The sequence below is a fragment of the Papio anubis genome, chromosome 19 (assembly GCF_008728515.1).
Source record: "Papio anubis isolate 15944 chromosome 19, Panubis1.0, whole genome shotgun sequence".
NCBI lineage: Eukaryota > Metazoa > Chordata > Mammalia > Primates > Cercopithecidae > Papio > Papio anubis.
In genome coordinates this window covers 71,793,313-71,813,092 of record NC_044994.1, presented here as the reverse complement: position 1 = coordinate 71,813,092, position 19,780 = coordinate 71,793,313, and the positions used below count along the sequence as shown (strand labels likewise).

Below are 19,780 nucleotides of genomic sequence, written 5' to 3'. Positions count from 1 at the left end.
GCCTAGGGCGGCCGAGGACGCGGGGCCGGGGCAGTTGGCCGCTGCCCCCAGTCCCCCGGCTTGGTCCTGTGGGTCACCGGCCCGGCGCCCCCTCCCACGAGCCGTGCGCCCCATCCTGGGCCTGCGCCCCCTCCCACGAGCCCATCCCGGGACGCGCGTGGACTCCCGCCGGCTAAGCGCACCCGGGCGGTGACACCAGGGCCTGCGCCCGTCCTCGACCCCGACCCTGGGAACCCTCCCCAGCCCCCGCCGGGTGCGTCTCGGGACCCCCAGACACCCCCGCGCCCCGGTCGCCCACGGTCGCCCACGCTCTGCCTCGGGTCCTGCGGCCGGCGCGGGTCGGGTCGGTTCGGGTCCCTGCGCACCGGCCCAGCCTCCCTGGCGGGACTCCAGCCGCTCCCCGCTCCCCGCAGGCTCGGCGATGAGCAGGCGGCCGGTGGCCCGCGGGGCGCGGAGCCGGTGACAGCCTCGGCCAGGCGGGCGCTGCGATGGAGGCCGAGGGCCTGGACTGGCTTCTGGTGCCACTGCACCAGTTGGTGTCCTGGGGCGCGGCCGCGGCCATGGTCTTCGGAGGGGTGGTGCCCTACGTCCCGCAGTACCGGGACATCCGCAGGACGCAGAACGCCGACGGGTTCTCCACCTACGTGTGCCTGGTGCTGCTGGTGGCCAACATTTTGCGGATACTCTTCTGGTAAGTTGGGGGTTTGCTTTCCTGGGCTGCGCTCGGAGAAGAGGGTTTCTCCTTTGGAGTTTCTGGTTGAGTCCGGGCGAGCAGCAGGGTCCACACCTCCTGGCTGGCCAGCGTCCTGCTCTCCCGTCGATGGGGTACGTGGCTGCAGGCGAGTCACTTCTTAGGGTGAGATTATTTTTTCCAGAAAAACGGTGGGATTGGAGAATAGAATCTCAGAGAAAATCTCCAGATCTGCCTTCTCGCATAATGCCCCGCACGGGTGCTTAGCAGGGACCTCTCTGCTGGGCAATGGCCTAGGCCTGCCTGCAGAGAGGAGCCGTTCCTGCCCGCCTTTCTCATGTTGTGTCGTTTTTCTTTATTGTTTTGAGAAAGGGTCTTGCTCTGTGGTCCAGGCTGAAGTGCATGATGTGATGACAGCTTACTGCAGCCTCCACGTTCCTGGGCTTGGGTGATCCTCCCACCTCAGCCTCCCAAGTAGCTGGGACCACAGGTGCACCACCACACCCGGCTAATTGTTTTTTTGTATTTTTTGTAGAGACGGGGGTTTCACTATGTTGCCTAGGCTAGTCTCGAACTCCTGGCCTCAAGCATTCTTCACCACTGGGCCTCTGAAAGTGCTGGGATTACAGGCTGAGCCACGGCGCGTGTGCTGCCTTATTTAAATAGGAAGTCATGCTCTCTGGAGACTGTCTTGTTCCTCTCAGGCCAACTTCCTCTTTGTATTTGCGTTAGGCTGAGGAAATTGAAATTAATTTTAACAGTTGTTGAAGCCAGACATAATTGGGAGAATGAGTTTTTGGAGAAAATGAAGAGGTCTCACAGCTGCATTCTAAGGCCAAAAACATCTGGAATTTTTCTTTCTTCCGGGTGATCCCAGCCTCTCTGTCCATGTAGATTGGAAGGTGTCTGCTGCTCTTCCCATGAAGAGGGCCTGGTGGAGGGGTGGAGAGAAGGAGTCTAGGCAGCTGGTGTCAAGAACTCTGCTTCTGACTCTGGTCACTGAGTAATCATGTACCTGCTTCTTTGCCTGTTAGTTTTTTGTTTTTTGTTTTTTGTTTGAGACAGAGTCTCACACTCTTGTCAGGCTGGAGTGCAGTGGTACAATCTCGGCTCACTGCAACCTCTGCCTCCTGGGTTCAAGTGATTCTCCTGCCTCAGCCTCCTGAGTAGCTGGGACTACAGGCTCCCGCTGCTGTACCCAGGTAATTTTTGTATTTTTTTTTTTTTTTTTTTTTTTGAGACGGAGTCTCCCTCTGCCGCCCGGGCTGGAGTGCAGTGGCCGGATCTCGGCTCACTGCAAGCTCCGCCTCCCGGGTTCCCGCCATTCTCCTGCCTCAGCCTCCCGAGTAGCTGGGACTACAGGCGCCGCCACCTCGCCCGGCTAGTTTTTTGTATTTTTTAATAGAGACGGGGTTTCACCGTATTAGCCAGGATGGTCTCGATCTCCTGACCTCGTGATCCGCCCGTCTCGGCCTCCCAAAGTGCTGGGATTACAGGCTTGAGCCACCGCGCCCGGCCAATTTTTGTATTTTTAGTAGATACGATGGTCACCATGTTGACCAGGATGGTCTCGATCTCTTGACCTCGTGATCCACCCACCTCAACCTCCCAAAGTGTTGGGATTACAAGCGTGAGCCACCACACCTGGCCCGCCTGTTTTTAAGTCAACCTTGTTAAGGTGTGATTTGCATTCCATGAAATGCACCCCTTTCGTGTCCATTTGATGAGTTCTGATGCTGGGGTGTCCCCTGTGTTCATGAACTGGGGTGCTCCCTGCTCCACAGCCTTCATCCCAGCCCTGGCCGTGGGCAGCCGTTGGTCCACGTGTCCCTGGGTGTTAGTTTTGCCTTTGCCAGGGATTTTTAGGTGAGCGAGTGGGTTGGCTGCCTCTTCCCCAGAGTTGTCTCTGAGGCAGGGACGTTTGTCCCCTGCAGCGATCTCGTCCGAGTTGTGTCTCAAGGTTTGTCTCTGGGCCGGGCTGCATCTGAGTGAGGGTCAGGGGGCTCATTTTGGAAACTGCTTCATTCTTTCCCATCGCCTGCTGTGGAGACAGTGGCTGGCGGTGCTGCAGTGGCCTCAGTGAACATAAGGTTGACTGGGAAGTAGGTTTCTAATTGTCTAATGCTGTTGAATATTTTGAGTGCACGTTGTGGGAGTTGGGGAGATGCTGGTTGGCAGGCCACCTGCTACAGCCCCAGCTCACATGTGTATGTGGTGAAGGAGCATTTTTAGGGTTATAGAATAAATTTTAGGGTTATAGAATAAATTTAGGGTTATAGAATTACCTTTAGGGTTATAGAATAAATTTTCTCCAAAATAATGGAGGAAAATTGCCTGAGGGTGGATAACCATATGGGAAAAAAGTTCTACTTAGAGGATCTCCCCCACCCCCAGTATGCTCATAGTCCCAAGTTGCTAAAAGAAAATAAATTAGGTTGGGCACGGTGGCCCACTCCTGTAATTCCAGCACTTTCGGAGGTCAGGGTGGGAGGATCACTTGAGGCCAGGAGTTCAAGACCAGCCAGCGCAACATAGCAAGACCCCATCTCTACAAAACATTTGAAACATTAGCTTAGGTGTGGTGGCATTACCTGTAGTCCTAGCTACTTGGGAGGCTGTGACAGGAGGATCACTTAAGCCCAGGAATTCGAGGCTGCCGTGAGCTGTACTCCAGTCTGACCAAAGAGAGAGAGACCCTGTCTCAAAAAAAAGAAAGAAAAGAATCTATCTAATGTCCATCTCAGTATCTGGTTTGGGGAAGTCAGAGATTAACCCAGTTTCCTGCCTCATGACCTAACTGGCACTTGATGTAGAGGTTTGAAGCTGGGGTGGGAGTTCTTGCTTACAGGCCTTCGAGAGACACTTGAGCTCTTGGTGGAGCACAGGGCAGCCTTCCAGGGAATTCTGAACTTTGTCCATGGGTCTCTTCATAGAATCAATAACCTGGGCTGTCGTGGTCATGCATGGCTTGTGTGACCACCGAGTGCACACACAGGGCCCCAGCGTGTCCCAGAAGTCGGTGGGATGAAAGCGGGGAGAGCAGAGGGTGCTGGTCCCTGCTGGGCGTCCCTCCAGCCTGAGAATGTGCCTGAGAATGTGCCTTCTCTGCACTCCACACAGGCACATCCTCTGTGCCCACCCGGTCCCCAGGTCCTGCTGTGCAGAGGGGGATGATGACCTCTTCTGTTTCTCTCTTGGGAGCCTCTTGTGACCCCCACTCCTGGCTTCCCCTCTCCAGGCTTTGTAGGTTCACAGCCTCTTTGATTTCATGGTTTGTAGGGCAGAGGGTTTGTGCTTTAGCGGAAGTGACACGCGGGATGCATCACACACAACCCCAGCTCCACACATGCGCACACACACTCAGTGTTTGGAATGGGAGTGGTGGGGACAGGAAAGCAGAGGTGGGGCTGGGCTGGGCTCCGGTGAGAGGGGGATGGGGTGGGGGGTGGGGAGAGCAGAGGTGGGGCTGGGCTGGGCTCCGGTGAGAGGGGGGCGGGGGGAGAACAGAGGTGAGGCTAGGGCAGGCTCTGGTGAGAAGGGTCTGGGGGTCCAGTGAGAAGGGGGGTCCTGTGAGAAGAGGCCGGGGTCCGCCAGCACAGGGGTGGAGTTAGAATCCTCACGCTTCCAAAGGTACTGGGGCATGGTCCTCAGAGCTCCAGTCCCTCTGGGCAGCCCCCCATTGGGGATTAGGGGTACATGGCATATGGGGCTCTGCAGTCCTGCAGGGGCTGCTTTAACAGTACAAACCCAGGGATTCTGAAACATAGGTCACTCATGTTTTTGTTTCTTATAGTCGTTACTACCGTTTTGTGAAACCAGCATTCAGCAGATGACACTCTGCGTAATGCCAGTGTGCAGGGTTTGGCACGTTGGAGCAGCAGCCAGGAGAAGGGCTAAATGGTGCCTCATAGCTAGTGTTTGCTGGCTGTGAGTATGTGGAGGAAAAGCGGAGAGGCCAGGCAGGGATCAGGCCACACTGGGCTGCAGGGCCCTGGGAGCCTTAGCTCCATCCACAGTAGGACCCAGGCTGGAGCACTCTGAGATGGAGGAATGAAAACATTGTATCAGAGAGATCATAACATTTTGTTACTGAGGGTGATAGCTTTAGTGGTGCCTAAGAGAAGACACAAAGCTACAAAGCTTCTCTTTTGCTGGATTTTTTTTTTTTAGACCAGAGTCTCGCCCTGTTACCCAGGCTGGAGTGCAGTGGCACAATCTCGGCTCACTGCAACCTCTGCCTCCGGCGCAATCTTGGCTCGCTGCAACCTCCGCCTCCTGGGTTCAAGCAGTTCCCTGCCTCAGCCTCCCAAGTAGCTGGGATTACAGGTACTGGCTGCCACGCCTGGCTAATTTTTGTATTTTTAGTAGAGACAGGGTTTCACCATATTGGCCAGGCTGGTCTTGAACTCCTGACCTCATGATCCACCTGCCTCGGCCTCCCAAAGTGCTGAGATTACAGGTGTGAGCCACTGTGCCTGGCCCTGCTTGAGTTTTTCTGTGAGATTTTGGAACATAGAGAAGTTTTTCTGTGGGCTTGGTCAGTTATGGTGCGCCCTCTATACTGTCTCTTCCTGTGGGTGGGCACCTGGGCATGGTGACCTGCAGAGCCCACCGTAGACGAGGTATCTTGGTGCTTCCCGAGGAGCAGGCTCCTGCACCACACAGGTGAGCTGCCTGGCACCTGCCATGAGAAGAGGCGTGGAAGTTATGCCCTCGGGCAGGAGAGGAAAGGTGCTCTCCTGAGTTCGTGGCCAGCACGGACTGTTATCACTAAAGGAAGAAAAAGTTAAGTTGAGAAGTAAATGTGGCATCTATTTTTAATTAGCTTTTTTTTTTTTTTTTTTGAGACGGAGTCTTGCTCTGTCACCCAGGCTGGAGTGCAGTGGCCAGATCTCGGCTCACTGCAAGCTCCACCTCCCGGGTTCACGCCATTCTCCTGCCTCAGCCTCCCGAGTAGCTGGGACTACAGGCGCCCGCCACCTCGCCCGGCTAGTTTTTTTGTATTTTTTAGTAGAGATGGGGTTTCACCATGTTAGCCAAGATGGTCTCGATCTCCTGACCTCGTGATCCACCCGTCTCGGCCTCCCACAGTGCTGGGATTACAGGCTTGAGCCACCGCGCCCGGCCTTAATTAGCTTTTAAAATTACTAATGCTGCTGGATTTTGTTTCGTTTTCGTTTTGTTCCTTGTGCGTCTTCTGTGGAACACTGTGCTTTTTGAAATTTTGTGTTTTTCTTTGTCTTCACCCTATTAGTTCACTGTTCACCTCCGGGTACCCTCTCACTTGGTTTCAAAGGTCCTTATTCTTTGCTGTGCATATCGAGTTCCTCTAGATTTGATTTTTGATGTGTGGATTATGGGGAAGCTCAAACCTTGATTCGCTCGCCTCCTCCTTTGTCTGTCTGGTCATTCATTGCGTCTGTTGAACATTTAAAAAACGCAGGTGGCCTTTCATGCAGAGTGGCCAGAATGGCTCACGTGCAGCCTCATTGCTGGACGTGAATGTGGTGTGAAGCAGCCTCCATGTGTCCCAGGGCACTGGCCTATTTTAGATGCCTGCCCAGTGTCACCTCCTCAGCCTCAGGTCGCTGTGGGTGAATTGACCGGCACCCAGGCCACTTGGTAGCCAGTGGAGAACAGCCCTGGAAGTGACTGTGAGCTTGGCTGTATTCTCCAGCCTTGGGGGTTGCGATCTATGCTGTATAATATACCGTAACAGTGCAGAGGCCAAGGCCTGGAGGGGGCCGGTGTGGGGGCTGGAGCCAGCCTGTGGGCAGAGTGCCCATGCGCCCTGCACTCCTGCTCATACAGCGTCCCTGCTCCCCTGACCTGTGCCTCAGGCCCAGAAAACCCCCTTTCAAGCTGCCTCTTTCCCGCTGGCCATCGTCTATCCGCGGTCCCACCACCCTCCCTTCCTCCCTTTGCCTCTTTGTCTCGCCTTGTGCGTTTCTTGGAGGCTTCCTAGGGAAGCATCCAGTGAGGCAAGGGGACCGTGGTGGCCCCTGCTGACCTGGGTGATATTCCTGGAGGTGCAGCTTGTCTGCCTGCCTGCCTGGCCCCCTGTCCACCCTGGGCCTGGGCTGCTGTTTTCTCTACCCTTCCGTCTGCTCCCCGAGTCTCTGTGACCTCAGGCAGCCACTCCCTCTGCTGAGGAGCTCCCAGGAGACAGGGAAGGAAGGGCCTTGGTCTCTGGAGCCAGCACAGAGGGAATCAGCATGGCCACCCTCTGAGGACTGCATCCTGGCTCCCTGTCCTCCCAGGAGAATGTCTGTGGCTCTTTCCAGGTTGCTGTGGGAGCCTCACCTGCAAGTGGCACCTTCTCACCTGCTGGGCTGGCTCACCTGCTAAGGGGGCTGCGGGGTTCCCCCTACTCCTGTTCTGTGTTGATAAGGGGGTGCTAAGGGGGCTCTGGGGTTCCCCCTTCTGCTTTGTGTTGGTAAGGGGGTGTTAAGAGGGCTGCCCAGCTGCGTGAGAGCTAGAGAGAGGTGGGGGCTGTGGTGGTTGTTGCTGAGTCTTCCAGTTTTTCAGACGTTGGGAAATTAGGCTGTTATGTAGGACCTCCTGACTTTGACATGATGGCGGCCAATTCAAGTATTGAAAATTCCCTTCAGGGCCGGGCGCGGTGGCTCAAGCCTGTAATCCCAGCACTTTGGGAGGCCGAGACAGGCAGATCACGAGGTCAGGAGATCGAGACCATCCTGGCTAACACGGTGAAACCCCGTCTCTACTAAAAAAATACAAAAAACTAGCCGGGCGAGGTGGCGGGCGCCTGTAGTCCCAGCTACTCGGGAGGCTGAGGCAGGAGAATGGCGTGAACCCGGGAGGCGGAGCCTGCAGTGAGCTGAGATCCGGCCACTGCACTCCAGCCTGGGTAACAGAGCGAGACTCCGTCTTAAAAAAAAAAAAAAAAAAAAAAAGAAAATTCCCTTCAGTCCAAACTGCAGGCTGATTGAGATTCCCACCCTGGGACAGTCAGGGAGGGTCAGAGCTGGGTTTTTCCATGAGTGCATGCCACACACAGCCCAGCCTTGGAGATGGTGGCTCTGCAGGCCCGTGTCCCAGCTCTGTGGTGACTCTGGGAGATGGGGAGACCATAGGGCCTGCCAGTCATTGGTCTGTGGTTCTGCCCTGCAGAGGCTCATGGCTGAGCTGATGAGATGCTCAACCCTGGTCAAAAGTCAGCAAGAAGGCCTGGGAGCCTGCAGCTAGGGGAGCACGGGGCCAGGGAGGCCTGGGGGCGGGGGTGGTACAGACCCGTGGCTGCCTTCTCCTCTCCTGTGGGAGTGTGTGGAAATTCCGTGTCTGGCCCAGCTGCTGCTCTGCACACTGACCCAGCCTTCCACAGGCAGGAAGCAGGGCTGCTGTGAGCTAGAAACTGGGCTTCTTGCCTGGTGGCAGCCCCGAGGCTGCAGGGAGGGCCTGGGGCACCTGAGCTGAGCTGTGGGAGGGGGACTCAGGACCACCAGACCCGGGTACCAGTGCCTGGGCCACTGGTTCTGGGGAGGGCCAGATGTGCTGAGGGGTCCCGAGTCAGGCTGTGTGGGGGTCTTATGGCCCCTCACTGGAGCCGCACCCCACCTGGAGTCTGGGAGATGGGCAACAGGTGCCTGGTCACTCTGGTGTTCACCAACCGGGCTCGTTCCCCGGGATGCCGCTTGGGGCCTGGGAGAGGTAGAGTAGATGGGCCTCCCTCCTGACCCGGGTCTTTCCTGCTGCAGGTTCGGGACCAGGAGAGGCAGCGTGGGTGGGCCTCCCTCCTGACCCAGGTGTCTCCCGCTGCAGGTTCGGGACCAGGAGAGGCGGCGTGGGTGGGCCTGACACAGGGTCTCTCCTGCTGCAGGTTCAGGACTGGGAGGGGCAGCGTGGGTGGGCCTCCCTCCTGACATGGGTCTCCCGCTGCGAGTTCGGGACTGGGAGAGTTGGCATGGGTGGGCCCTCTCCTGACACAGCGTCTCTCCCGCAGGTTTGGAAGGCGCTTTGAGTCCCCACTGCTGTGGCAGAGCGCCATCATGATCCTGACCATGCTGCTGATGCTGAAGCTGTGCACCGAGGTCCGTGTGGCCAACGAGCTCAACGCCAGGCGCCGCTCCTTTGCAGGTTGGTGGCCGGCGCTTTGGAATAAAGTCCCAGGGAATCAGGGCGAAGGTGACTCTGGTGAAACAAAAGCCACTCTAATCTGTCCTGATCCAAGCAGCTTTCATTTCGCCAAGTGGTGCTGTTATCTTCAACTGATAGTGTTTTCAGTGTGTTAAGTGACTTTAGTTAAACAGTTTATAACTTGAAACAATTCAAGATAATGATTTCTTCACTGGAAGTTGGGTGAGGCCTTAACAGCTTCACATTCTTGGAGCGCCGTCCCAGACAGTTTGTGTGTCCGAACAAGAAGTGCTCATCTGTGCCTGGCTGCATCAAGTCAGACGGTGCCGGGTCAGGCGTTTCGTCTCTGTGTGCGTGGCCTGTACACAAAGCACACCTTTTCAGTTTGGCTGTGACTCACGGGCTACCTTAGCCAGGGCCTTTCTCACAGACCTTGTTAAACAGACCCAGAGTCACCCCGCAGGGTCAGGCAACCCCTTTATCCGGAGCACACGGGCAGGGTACGCACACTGCCGAGTTGACAGCCGGGCACGACCAATTACATGCTTAGCACATGCTTAGCACATGCTTAGCACACATGACTCCTTAACCTTTGGTGGCTTAGAAAATAGAAAAGACTTCTTCCAGTGTTTGCCTTTTGCACAGTTTGTTCAGTCTGAACCCTCTTTGAACATGCAGGCTGGCAGGCTTCTTGTGTGCAGGAGGGTTAAATCCTTCCTTTTGTTTTTCTTCTGATTTCTCAGTCGAAGATGGTGCTCTCCTTGGCTGAGAGAGAGGCTGATCTCAGCTGTCGCTTGGAGAAAAGTGTTTCCCTCAGAGTTTGTTTAGTTTGGGGCTTCTGTGGATTTGAGATCTTGCCGGGGAGTTGTGTCCCTGTTTCTATTCCCAATCACTGGTTCTTCCTGTTGGAGAGGATCCCACCTCTCCCTTTTTGTCTGCTCCTGTTTCTAGACTGAGATGAATGTGTGCTGCTTTCAACCTCTGTAGAAACCCGACCAGCCTCCAGCCAGCGTGACCTGGGCCAGATAGTGTCATTGTGGCCGCGAGATGAGCACCAGAGTCTTTTTTTTTGTTCTGTTCTTTCTTCCCATTCACTCCGTTCTCCTCTCCTCTGAGTCTCTGCTGTGTTCCCTCCTATTGTGATTTGGGTTTGAAATTACACCAGAGATGGTGCTGACGATACCACAGATCTTGCCTAGAAAGCAGGCTGTTTGGCCGGGCGCGGTGGCTCAAGCCTGTAATCCCAGCACTTTGGGAGGCCGAGACGGGCGGATCACGAGGTCAGGAGATCGAGACCATCCTGGCCGACACGGTGAAACCCCGTCTCTACTAAAAAATACAGAAAACTAGCCGGGCGAGGTGGCGGCGCCTGTAGTCCCAGCTACTCGGGAGGCTGAGGCAGGAGAATGGCGTGAACCCAGGAGGCGGAGCTTGCAGTGAGCTGAGATCCGCTGTTTTTTTTTTTTTTTTTTTTTTTGAGATGGAGTCTTTGCTCTGTTGCCCAGGCTGGAGTGAGTGGCTTATCTTGCCCACTGCAAGCCCTCGGGCCTCCCAGGTTCCCGGGCCATTCTCCTGCCTCAGCTCTCGAAAGTAGCTGGGACTACAGGTGCCCCACCATGCCCAAGGCTAATTTTTTGTATTTAGTAGACGGGTTTCACCTGTTAGCCAGGATTGTCTCGGGATTCTGACCTCGCGGATCTGCCCAGCCGGGTCAAAGTGCTGGGATTACAGGCGTGAGCCACCGCGCCTGGCAGAAAGCAGGCTTTTAAGAACCGTCCGGATTCCCCACGAGATGAGGAAGTGTGGTTTTACATTTTGGTTTAGGTGACTCGGTCTTGCTCCCTGCAAGGCTTTGCTCCTTCTCTGGAGCTGAGCTCCTCGTGGCGTGTTCCCTGCCCCTTTGAACCTCGATATTTAACTTGGAACAGGAATGTTCTCACTGTGGGAGGGCCAGCCAGCCGAGAGAACAGTTTGTGCCTAAGATGCCCAATGCATTGCTGGGTGTTTCTGCTGCCCTCGGGCTCTGGACATGAGGCCAGACCTTGTGACCTTGTTGAAGGTGGCCTGACATGAGGTCCCAGAGATGGCAGGTTGTGAGTGTCTAGGCAGTGCAGCCAGCATGCAGTTTAATGTGAATGTATGTTGGAACACTGGGACACCCCTAGAAGCGGCATCGTAAGCTCCCCACCCACATTCATTTTACCAGCAGGTGCACTCTCGTCTCATCAGAGGAGCGTTGGATAAGAAGGGAGTGGGATGGTGGATGCCTGGCATTCTGTGTCACTTCTTCCAAAGGAGTACTTCTCTTCTGGTTACCCAGGATGAGTTAAAAACGTGAGTCCCTGTTTCCAGAGCTAGGCCTGGAATCCGAATTTTAAACACCCTCCGTGGGTGGGCAGAATAATGGCCCCGAGAGACATCCATGCCCTGATCCTGGGAACCTATGACGTGCTACTGTACATGGCAGAGAGACTCTTGAGGGGGAGCTGGTCCTGGATTATCCGGTGGCCTCACCTAATTCCAGGGGTCCTCAGACATGATAAGGGCCACAGACGAGATGGTCAGGTGCTGGAGCTGAGGGCCCGGCTCTCTGCCGTGGGTCGGCCGTCGCTTTACAGGCAGCAGAGCCCCCAGCCCCAGGGAGCTGAGTTCTGCCCATGCTTGAATGAGTAGGAGACACAGCCTTGGTTTTAGTCCAGGAGACCGTTGGGCCTCTGGCTTCCAGAATTAAGATAATCAGCCTGCGTTGTGGCTGCCACGTTTGTGGTACCGTGTTACAGAGGCGATAGGAAGCTGGGGCACCCTTTCCTCAAGGCCTGGAGTATTTGGGAAGCAGTCCAGGGCTGCTGTGAGGGGATGAGGGCTGGGCTCCTGGGGTCAGCCTGGGTGCCCTGTGCCTGCCCTCCCCTTGGGGAGGACTGAGAACCAAGCTGCATGACTCCTGGGCCCCAAATGACTTCAGGTGGGAAATCCACTCCTGAACTCTGTGTCCTGGGGTATAGCTGTGTGTGTTTAAGAATTCTTGAGATTTACATCTGTAGCACTCTTAATATTGGAGTCCAGTTTGAGTTTATGCATGTCCATGTCCTCTTGGTGAATAGGCCCAGACCTGTTCCTACAGGGCGTCTTGATGAAAGGTGTGAGCTCGTGTCCTCTCATCTGCCAGGAGAGGGGAGGGCAAGGCAGGAACATCGCTGAAGTTCAGACTGAAAGCTCTGGCTTCTGGCCACCCGATCTGTAGCTCCTGCAGCACGGCCCCGTGCCAGGCAAGGTGGCCAGCCTCGTCTTCCGGCGTCACCTCGAAGGGAAGGTTGTTGGCTCTGAACATGTTCTGTTTTTCTTTTCTTTTCTTTTTTTTTTCCAAGCTTTTAAGTTCAGGGGTACATGTGCAGGTTTCTTATATAGGTAAATTGCTTGTCACGGGGGTTTGGTGTACAGATTATTTCCCTAGCTCCTGAACTCCTGACCTCAAGTGGGATCCACCCACCTTGACCTCCCAAAATGCTGGCATTACAGGCGTGAGCCACCGCACCCGGCCAGTGTACAGATGATTTCATCATCCAAGTATTAAGCCTAGTATCCATTGGTTATTTTTCCTGGTCCTCTCCCTCCTCCTGCTCTCCACGCTCCGACAGGCCCTAGTGGCTGCTGTTCCCCTCTACGTGTCCATGTGTCCTCATCATTTAGCTCCCACTTACGTGTGAGAACACGCGGCATTTGGTTTTCTGTTCCCGTGTTAGTTTGCTAAGGATGATGACCTGCAGCTCCATTCATGTTCCTCTAAAGGATATGATCTTGTTCTTTTTTGTGGCTGCGTAGTATTCCGTGGTGTATATGTACCACGTTTTCTTCATCCAGAAGAAAATCTAGATGATTTTCATTGATGGGCATTTAGGTTAATTCCAAGTCTTTGCTAGTGTGAATGGTGCTGCAGTGAACATACATGTGCGTGTGTCTATAATAGAATGATTTATATTCCTGGGGTTTATACCCAGTAATGGGATTGTTGGGTTGAATGGTATTTCTGGTCTTTGAGGAATCACCATACCGTCTTCTGCAATGGTCGAACTAATTTACACTCCCACCAACAGTATATACTTGTTCCATTTTCTTCACAATCTCACCAGCATCTGTTATTTTTTTTTGACTTTTTATTAACAGCCATTCTGACTGGTGTGAGATGGCATCTCATTGTGGTTTTGATTTGTATTTCTCTAATGATCAGTGACGTTGAGCTTTTTTTCATATGCTTTTTGGCCGCATGTATGTCTTCTTTTGAAAAGTGTTCATGTCCTTTGCCCACTTTTTAATGAGTTATTCGTGTTTTTCTTGTAAACTTAAGTTCTTTATAGTTGCTGGATATTAGACCTTTGTCAGACGTGTAGTTTGCAAAAATTTTCTCCCGTCTGTAGGTTGTCTGTTTGCTCTGTTGATAGTTTCTTTTGCTATGCAGAAGCTCTTTAGTTTAATTAGATCCCATTTGTCAATTATTACTTTTGCCAAGCACATTCTTGAGCCTCGCCCTAAGGGTGAGGACATGCCAAGGGGGACCATGGGCCTTGGGAGGCACAATTCTTGGCAGACTGATGAGGACGTGAAAATAACTTATGAGGAAACATTTGAATCACTACATTTCACTGTGCTCATGGATAGTCAGACGACCTAATGAAATAAAAGTGTAAATGTTTTCCAGCTATCTTTTATAGGGATTTTAAGTTTTGAAGGTCACAAATTCAGTTTGAAAGTTAATATAAAAGAAACATAAATGGTATTAAGAAAGAGTAGATTACTTAAACAATTAAATACATTATTTGTTGTCTGATTATAAAGAACAGTGCATGCTCATGGTAGACATTTGGGGAAGACAGATATAAAGTAAAATAACTTCTGGCCGGGCACGGTGGCTCATGCCTGTAATCCCAGCACTTTGGGAGGCCAAGGTGGGCGGATCACGAGGTCAGGAGATCGAGACCAGCCTGGCCAACATGGTGAAACCCCGTCTCTACTAAAGATACAAAAAATTAGCTGGGCATGGTGACGCATGCCTGTAATCCCAGCTACTCAGAAGGCTGAGGTGGGAGAATCACTTGAACCCAGGAGGTGGAGGTTGCAGTGAGCCAAGATTGGGCCATTGCACTGCAGCCTGGACCACAGGGCGAGACTCCATCTTAAAAAAACAAAACAAAACAAAACAAAAAACCACCTTCCACCCCACCCTCCAGAGGTGACTACTCTGAACGCCGTGGCGTGCTTCCAAGTCTCTTCCTTTTTTCTTCTACAGTCTCCTTTCACAAAATTGGCATAAATTTCAAAATTGTGATCAGACTTTAAAAAGAAACCCTCATTCCACTGAGACGTTTTCCCACGCCCTTTTTCGTTGTGAGTCAGGGTTGGGGCCTGATCACTCCGTCATCTCCCTCATCTCCCATCTCCCTCATCACTGGAGGGAGATGACCCCCAGGGCCCTGAGTGCCCAGCCTGAGGAAGGCAGGGCCGGTGCCCTGGGCAGAGCTGAGCCTCTTGGCCAGGCCATGGCTGACCGCGGTTGGGAGTGAGTCCACACCTGTCTCTCGTGTGCTGGGTTATTTCTTTTTAGCTTTCACTTTGCATTATGGAGAATTTCAAGTGTTTACCAAGTAGGTGGGGTGGTATAAAGCCCTGGGGGTGATGGGACCCACAGTTGCATTCAGGTCTCCTTCCTGCAGGTTTTTCTTTTTTTTTTTTTTCGAGACAGGGTCTCACTCTGTTGCCCAGGCTGGAGTGCAGTGGTGGTATCAGAGCTCATTATTGCCTTGAATTCCTGGGCTCTAGCCAAGCGATCCTGCCACCTCAGCCTCCCAAAGCATTGGAGTTACAGGTGTGAGCCCTTGTGCCTGGCAGTATATACGTTTTTGTTGTTTAAAAATCTGTAGGTTCTCCCTTAACTCCTCTCGACTTTGCCCGTGGTCTGTATTAGTGGCATCTTAACAAGATTGCTGACTACTCCTGCAGGCTGAGCTGTGGGAAGCCCCACAGTGGAGATGGCACTCCTGGTGTTTCCTCCTGTCTTTATGTCCTTGGAGTGTAGACAGGAAAAGGTGTTCTGTCCTTGACTTTTTCTGTGAAAGGGCATTTTAAAAAAACAGTGGACCCCGAGGCCCGATCAGATCCAGGTTTGGTTCTTGTGTTTCGCAGGATGGTTGCATCGTTCCACAGGAGGTGTGTGTGGTCAGCGGCCACTGGGGGGCTCATGTTGAGGCTGTGAGCTCGTCAGGGCTACAGGATGTTTGTGGTCTGTTTTTTTTTTTTTTTTTTGGAGACGGAGTTTCACTCTTGTTGCCCAGGCTGGAGTGCAATGGCGCGATCTCAGCTCACAGCAACCTCTGCTTCCTCAGCTCAAGCGATTCTCCTGCCGCAGCCTCCCAAGTAGCTGGGATTACAGGCATGCACCACCATGCCTGGCTAATTTTGTATTTTTTTAGTAGAGACAGGGTTTCTCCACGTAGGTCAGGCTGGTCTCGAACTCCCGACCTCAGGTGATCTGCCCGCCTCGGCCTCCCAAAGTGCTGGGATTACAGGCATGAGCCACCACGCCCGGCAAAGTGTGACTGTGGTCTGTTAGCTGGAGCCCCTCTGCAGAGAAACGGGCTGGTACCCATTGTTCAGCTGTCCACAGGTATAATTTATAAAGGAAATGCAGGTCTCTCTCTTTACCAGTTTTCAAAGTTGGTTCCCTAGCATCTTGCAGTGGTGAGCGCATGTTTCTGAGTCATTCTGAACATGGGAAGTGGACGTTTGTTGGTTACTGGATTATCACACTTGTTAAAGCTCCAGTTCTTCCCTCTGGCCGGGGAGCCGCGTCAGGTGCTGCTGGGCCCTTTCCACCCAGCATGAGGGGTCTCTACACAGGATGTGGTATAACAAGGTACTTGTGTGGCAGCTACGTCTCCTGCCCCAGACCTAGAACCCGTCGTTCCTCCAAGAAGCTCTGGTATCTGGGACACAGTGTTTGGAGACCACAGCCTGGGCGTGCATGAGGGTTGGCCTACAGGTTGAGTTTTTGGCTTTTTCAGTGGATGGACCTAGGGAGTGTTTTTTGGCGAGGTGAAATACTTCATGAGTGGACACCAATTCTTCCCATTTTACTTCAAACCTCTAGGCCTGGCCGCGTTGCTTAGCCTGAGGCCTGCCTCCCTTCTGCCCTGTACCAACTCCCTTCCTCAAGGACCCCACAAATAATGGAATGTGGCATCCTCATGCCTCCCTTAGTCCTCTCTGTGTGCGGCAGTCTGAGGGTCACCATGCCGGCACCAGCCTCCCGGTGACTGAAAACGTTTGTTTTATTGGGGGTGGGGGTTTATATGCTCAGGATTGCACATCCTCAGGGCACTTCCTGCTGGGGACAGAGGTGAGGTCACTGCTGCATGTTACGTCACCGGGAAACAAACGCACCTTGTCAGGGGTGCACCAGCAACTGGATACATGGGGTCATTTGTTTCATTTTAAATATTTGCTTTTATAAAGTTTACCTTTGTTTTATCATGTACTTTTTTCCTTTTAAGTTCCTCTTAGGGGTTATTTGAGAAATAATTGTCTGTGGCTCAAAGTCGGTGGTTTAATTTACTTCAAATTTCTCCCAAATCTCAACCCTCAGAGTTCTAGGCTGGAGGCCAGGGAGAGGGAGTGGCTGCTGGTTAGTTGAGGGTTTTTTTTGGGGGTGCTGAAGATGTCCTAAAATTAGATAGTGATGGTGTTTGCACAACTGTGGATATCCTAAAAACCATTGAATTGTATGCTTTAAACAGGTGAGTTAGTTATAGTTCAGGAAACCTGGAAAACGTGTTGTATGTAGGGGTCGTGTGCCATCTTGCATGCATTTTCAGGGGTTTATTGAGATTCTTGGACGTCACGTTAGGAATCCCTGTGTCTGCCTGTGTACCTCCCATTGCGGGCTTGCCTGGGCCACTGTGACCATGTGCTCTTCCCTAGTCCCAGGCTGGCTGGCGCCTCCCTGTCACTATCACCCCTGCACTCCCCCATACACGCCGTACTGACAGGGTACGGTGCAAACCTTTCTTCATGTGCTGACAGAAGCGGTCTCCAGTCGTGACATGAACCAAAGTCCCAGGACGCAGGTGATGGCCTCTGTGGCCCAGCCATCCTCCTTCCTGCCAACCCTGTGGACTTGTCCTGTCTCTCTTGTTCCAGTCTCTTTGGCTACTCCACAAGTTACCCCAGATCTTAGGACTTGGAAGGACAACAATTATTTTGCTCGTGAGTGCATTTTGGGTGGAACTTGGCAAGAACAGCTGCTCTCTGCTGTCCTCAATCTGGGGAGCTCAAAGGCTAGGGCTGCAGCCCATGAAGCTCATTCTCTTGCTTTCTCTCTCTCCCTCATTCACTCTTTGGCATGGCTGGTGCTGGCCATCTCCTGGGACCTCCACCCGGGCTCTGCTGGGACACCCACCAAGGCCTCCTCATGAGACCTGGGCTTCCTCACAACATGGCCAGGTCCCAAGGGGGAGCTTCCTGGGAAAGCAGGTGGAAGCTGTATCTTTTTTATGACCTAAGTCTTGGAAATCACAGCATTGCTTCTGTGGACTGGAGTGGTCACAAGCCCACCTGTGATCAAGGGGAGAAGACACGGACACCACCTCCCAGTGCCGAGTGTCGAGGAAAAGGAAGATGTTGCTGGGCCCTCTTTTTATCTGGTCTGGAGGACGTGTTCAACACAGATTTGTGGAAATGTGTGACTGTTGAAAATATTCCTGGCAGCTCTTTCAGCGTCAGAACTCTTTGTATTCCGTCCTACACAAACATGGATCTGATCACACTGCTTTCCAGGCAAGGAGCCCAGGTGGCTTGAGGGTGTGCCCAGGACACAGCCTGGTGTGGAAGAGTCCAGCCTCTGCAGCCTGAACCATGCCTTCTTCCCCAGCCTGCCAGCTGGCTGCCTCCCACCCTTGCCTGTTCACAGTCACACCTGGATGTGAGAAGGGAAACAGCGTAGACCGAGCAGTCCTGCCTTGGGTGATCCCTCCCTCCCTCCCTCCCTCCCTCCCACCCCTTGCGGATCTTGGTCTTTAGAAGAGGCACCAGTGGAGAAGGGTATTGTCTAAATCAAAGCAACAGATGGGATGAGCTGAGGGACATAGAATCCAAGGGTAGTGTTGGGGGAGCCTGGGGGAGGAGAGGAGACTGCACTTTGTGTGCTCCGTTGGTTTATAAAACCCTCAAATTTGGTAGAAATATTGCAGTTCCTGCCTTGTGAGTGGAATAACACCCTAAGTCCAACTAGCAGAGGGCAGAGGGCAGAGGTTAGAGGTCATCTTGTATTTGCCATTAGCTGTTCACTTGCAAAATTTCCATTTTAAGTCTACATTGCCTGGAGCAGGCAACACACAACCTTTGATCCCACTTCTGCTTTCTGATCCCAGGACTCATTTGAGTCTCTTGTTTATCAACCGTTTTCAATCCCAAACCCCACGGGGCTTCCCAGGAGCCACCTAGCGGCTGCAGTGTTTTCCAGGACCTTGGCTGCTGTCTTGTCCTGGGGCTGCGCAGATGGGGAGGTTGGCTCATAACCTGTCATTGCAGGTGCTGGGCCCTGGAGGGTGCTGGGTCCCTGTCACATTGTCCCTGTGTCTCTGTCTGTGCAGAGGTGCTTGTCAAGTGCACATGTGGAACCAGCCATCCTTTTACAGCAGAGTGTACTCTGAAAACAGCTTCATCACGTAGCCTTCTGAAGGGTTTTGACCTGGGCCAGCTGTATTGCCACCGAAGCTTGCATACAGCCGAGTTTCTAGGAAAAGGGGAGCAGGATCTGTCTGGCTGCTTTCTGTCGGCACAGCACGCTTGTGGCAGGCTCCGTGCTGCCTTTCTCCTGAGAGATTAAATGGAAACGTGGTAACTTTTAATTTTTGGCTCAATTTTTCTCCCATTCTCCCCATTCACTTTTTTATGATGTTGGAAGAGCTTAGGTTTGCAGAAAAATAGTTCAGAAAGTGGATTTTCTAATGCACAAAACCAAAATCTTGTGATCTTTCTGTTCTATTTTTTTTTTAAAAGAAATGCAAAAAGTTCTGAGAACACAGCTGTTGACCTGCGTTAAAACCAGTCTGTTTCTGTCTTTTTCCCCTTTCTGTTTGTGTCTCACTTTTTAACGTGTAGCTGCAGATAGCAAGGATGAAGAAGTCAAGGTCGCCCCCAGGCGATCCTTCCTGGGTATGTACCCTGCGCGTGCACCGCCCGCCGCGCGTTCCTTTCGCCTCATTCCTGCAGCTGTGCTTCCTCCTGTCATGCTTCCATCTGTGCATGTGTGTACGTCATCTTTACCAAGTGTGGCCGAGTCTACAGCAAACTAATCAACCCCTAGCTCTGCTGTTTTCAAGCATGAAGTAGTTCTTAGAAGCCTATCCATGTTCTTCTGTGTGTGGGGAGATGGGGGTGGGAAGGGGAAGAGGGAGGGAGACAGGAAGGGAGGAGAAAATTTTAGATGACAAATTTTGGACTTTGTTACATTTATTCCAAAGTATTTTATCCTTTTTGATGCTATTGTGAATGGAAATGTTTTCTTAATTTCAGTTCTGCTTGTTCATTGCTACTTTATAGAAATGTAATTGATCATTGCATGTTGATCTTGCATCATGCAATTCTGCTGAACTGGTTTGTTCTAAGAGTTGTTTAGTAGATTCTCTATATGTGATTCTGTCATTTGCAAATAGAGATGGTTTTAATTCTTCCTTACCAGTTTAGTTGCTTTTATTTCTTTTTATTGTTTAATTATCCTGGTTATAAGCAGTGAGAGTGGATGTACCTATCTTATTCTTCATTTTAGTGAGAAAGCATTCCATCTTTCACCACTAAGTATGATGTTAGTCAATGGATTTTCCATAGTTGCCCTTCATTAGGTTAAGGCAGTTCCCTTTTATTTGAGTTTGTTGGGTGTTTTTATAATAAGAGTTAGAGTTTGCCAAATGCTTTTCTGTGTCTGTTGAGATGATCATGTGGGTT

At 52.4% G+C, this 19,780-nt stretch overlaps 1 protein-coding gene across 4 annotated transcripts in view; it reads left to right on the top strand.

Moving 5' to 3' along the window:
• The window catches only part of SLC66A2 (solute carrier family 66 member 2), a 47,022-nt gene that overhangs the window by 148 nt on the left and 27,094 nt on the right, over nucleotides 1-19,780 (top strand). For 2 of the 4 annotated variants that reach the window (XM_017951890.3, XM_017951888.3), the window contains exons 2-3: nucleotides 414-691; nucleotides 8,655-8,788. In XM_017951890.3, the coding sequence (XP_017807379.1) occupies nucleotides 489-691; nucleotides 8,655-8,788 (337 nt within the window). In that variant the 5' untranslated portion in view covers nucleotides 414-488. Of the gene's footprint in view, nucleotides 1-9; nucleotides 692-8,409; nucleotides 8,474-8,654; nucleotides 8,789-18,937; nucleotides 18,992-19,780 lie in introns of those variants that run through there. The other 2 variants (XM_031658921.1, XM_017951887.3) reach the window with 2 other exon arrangements.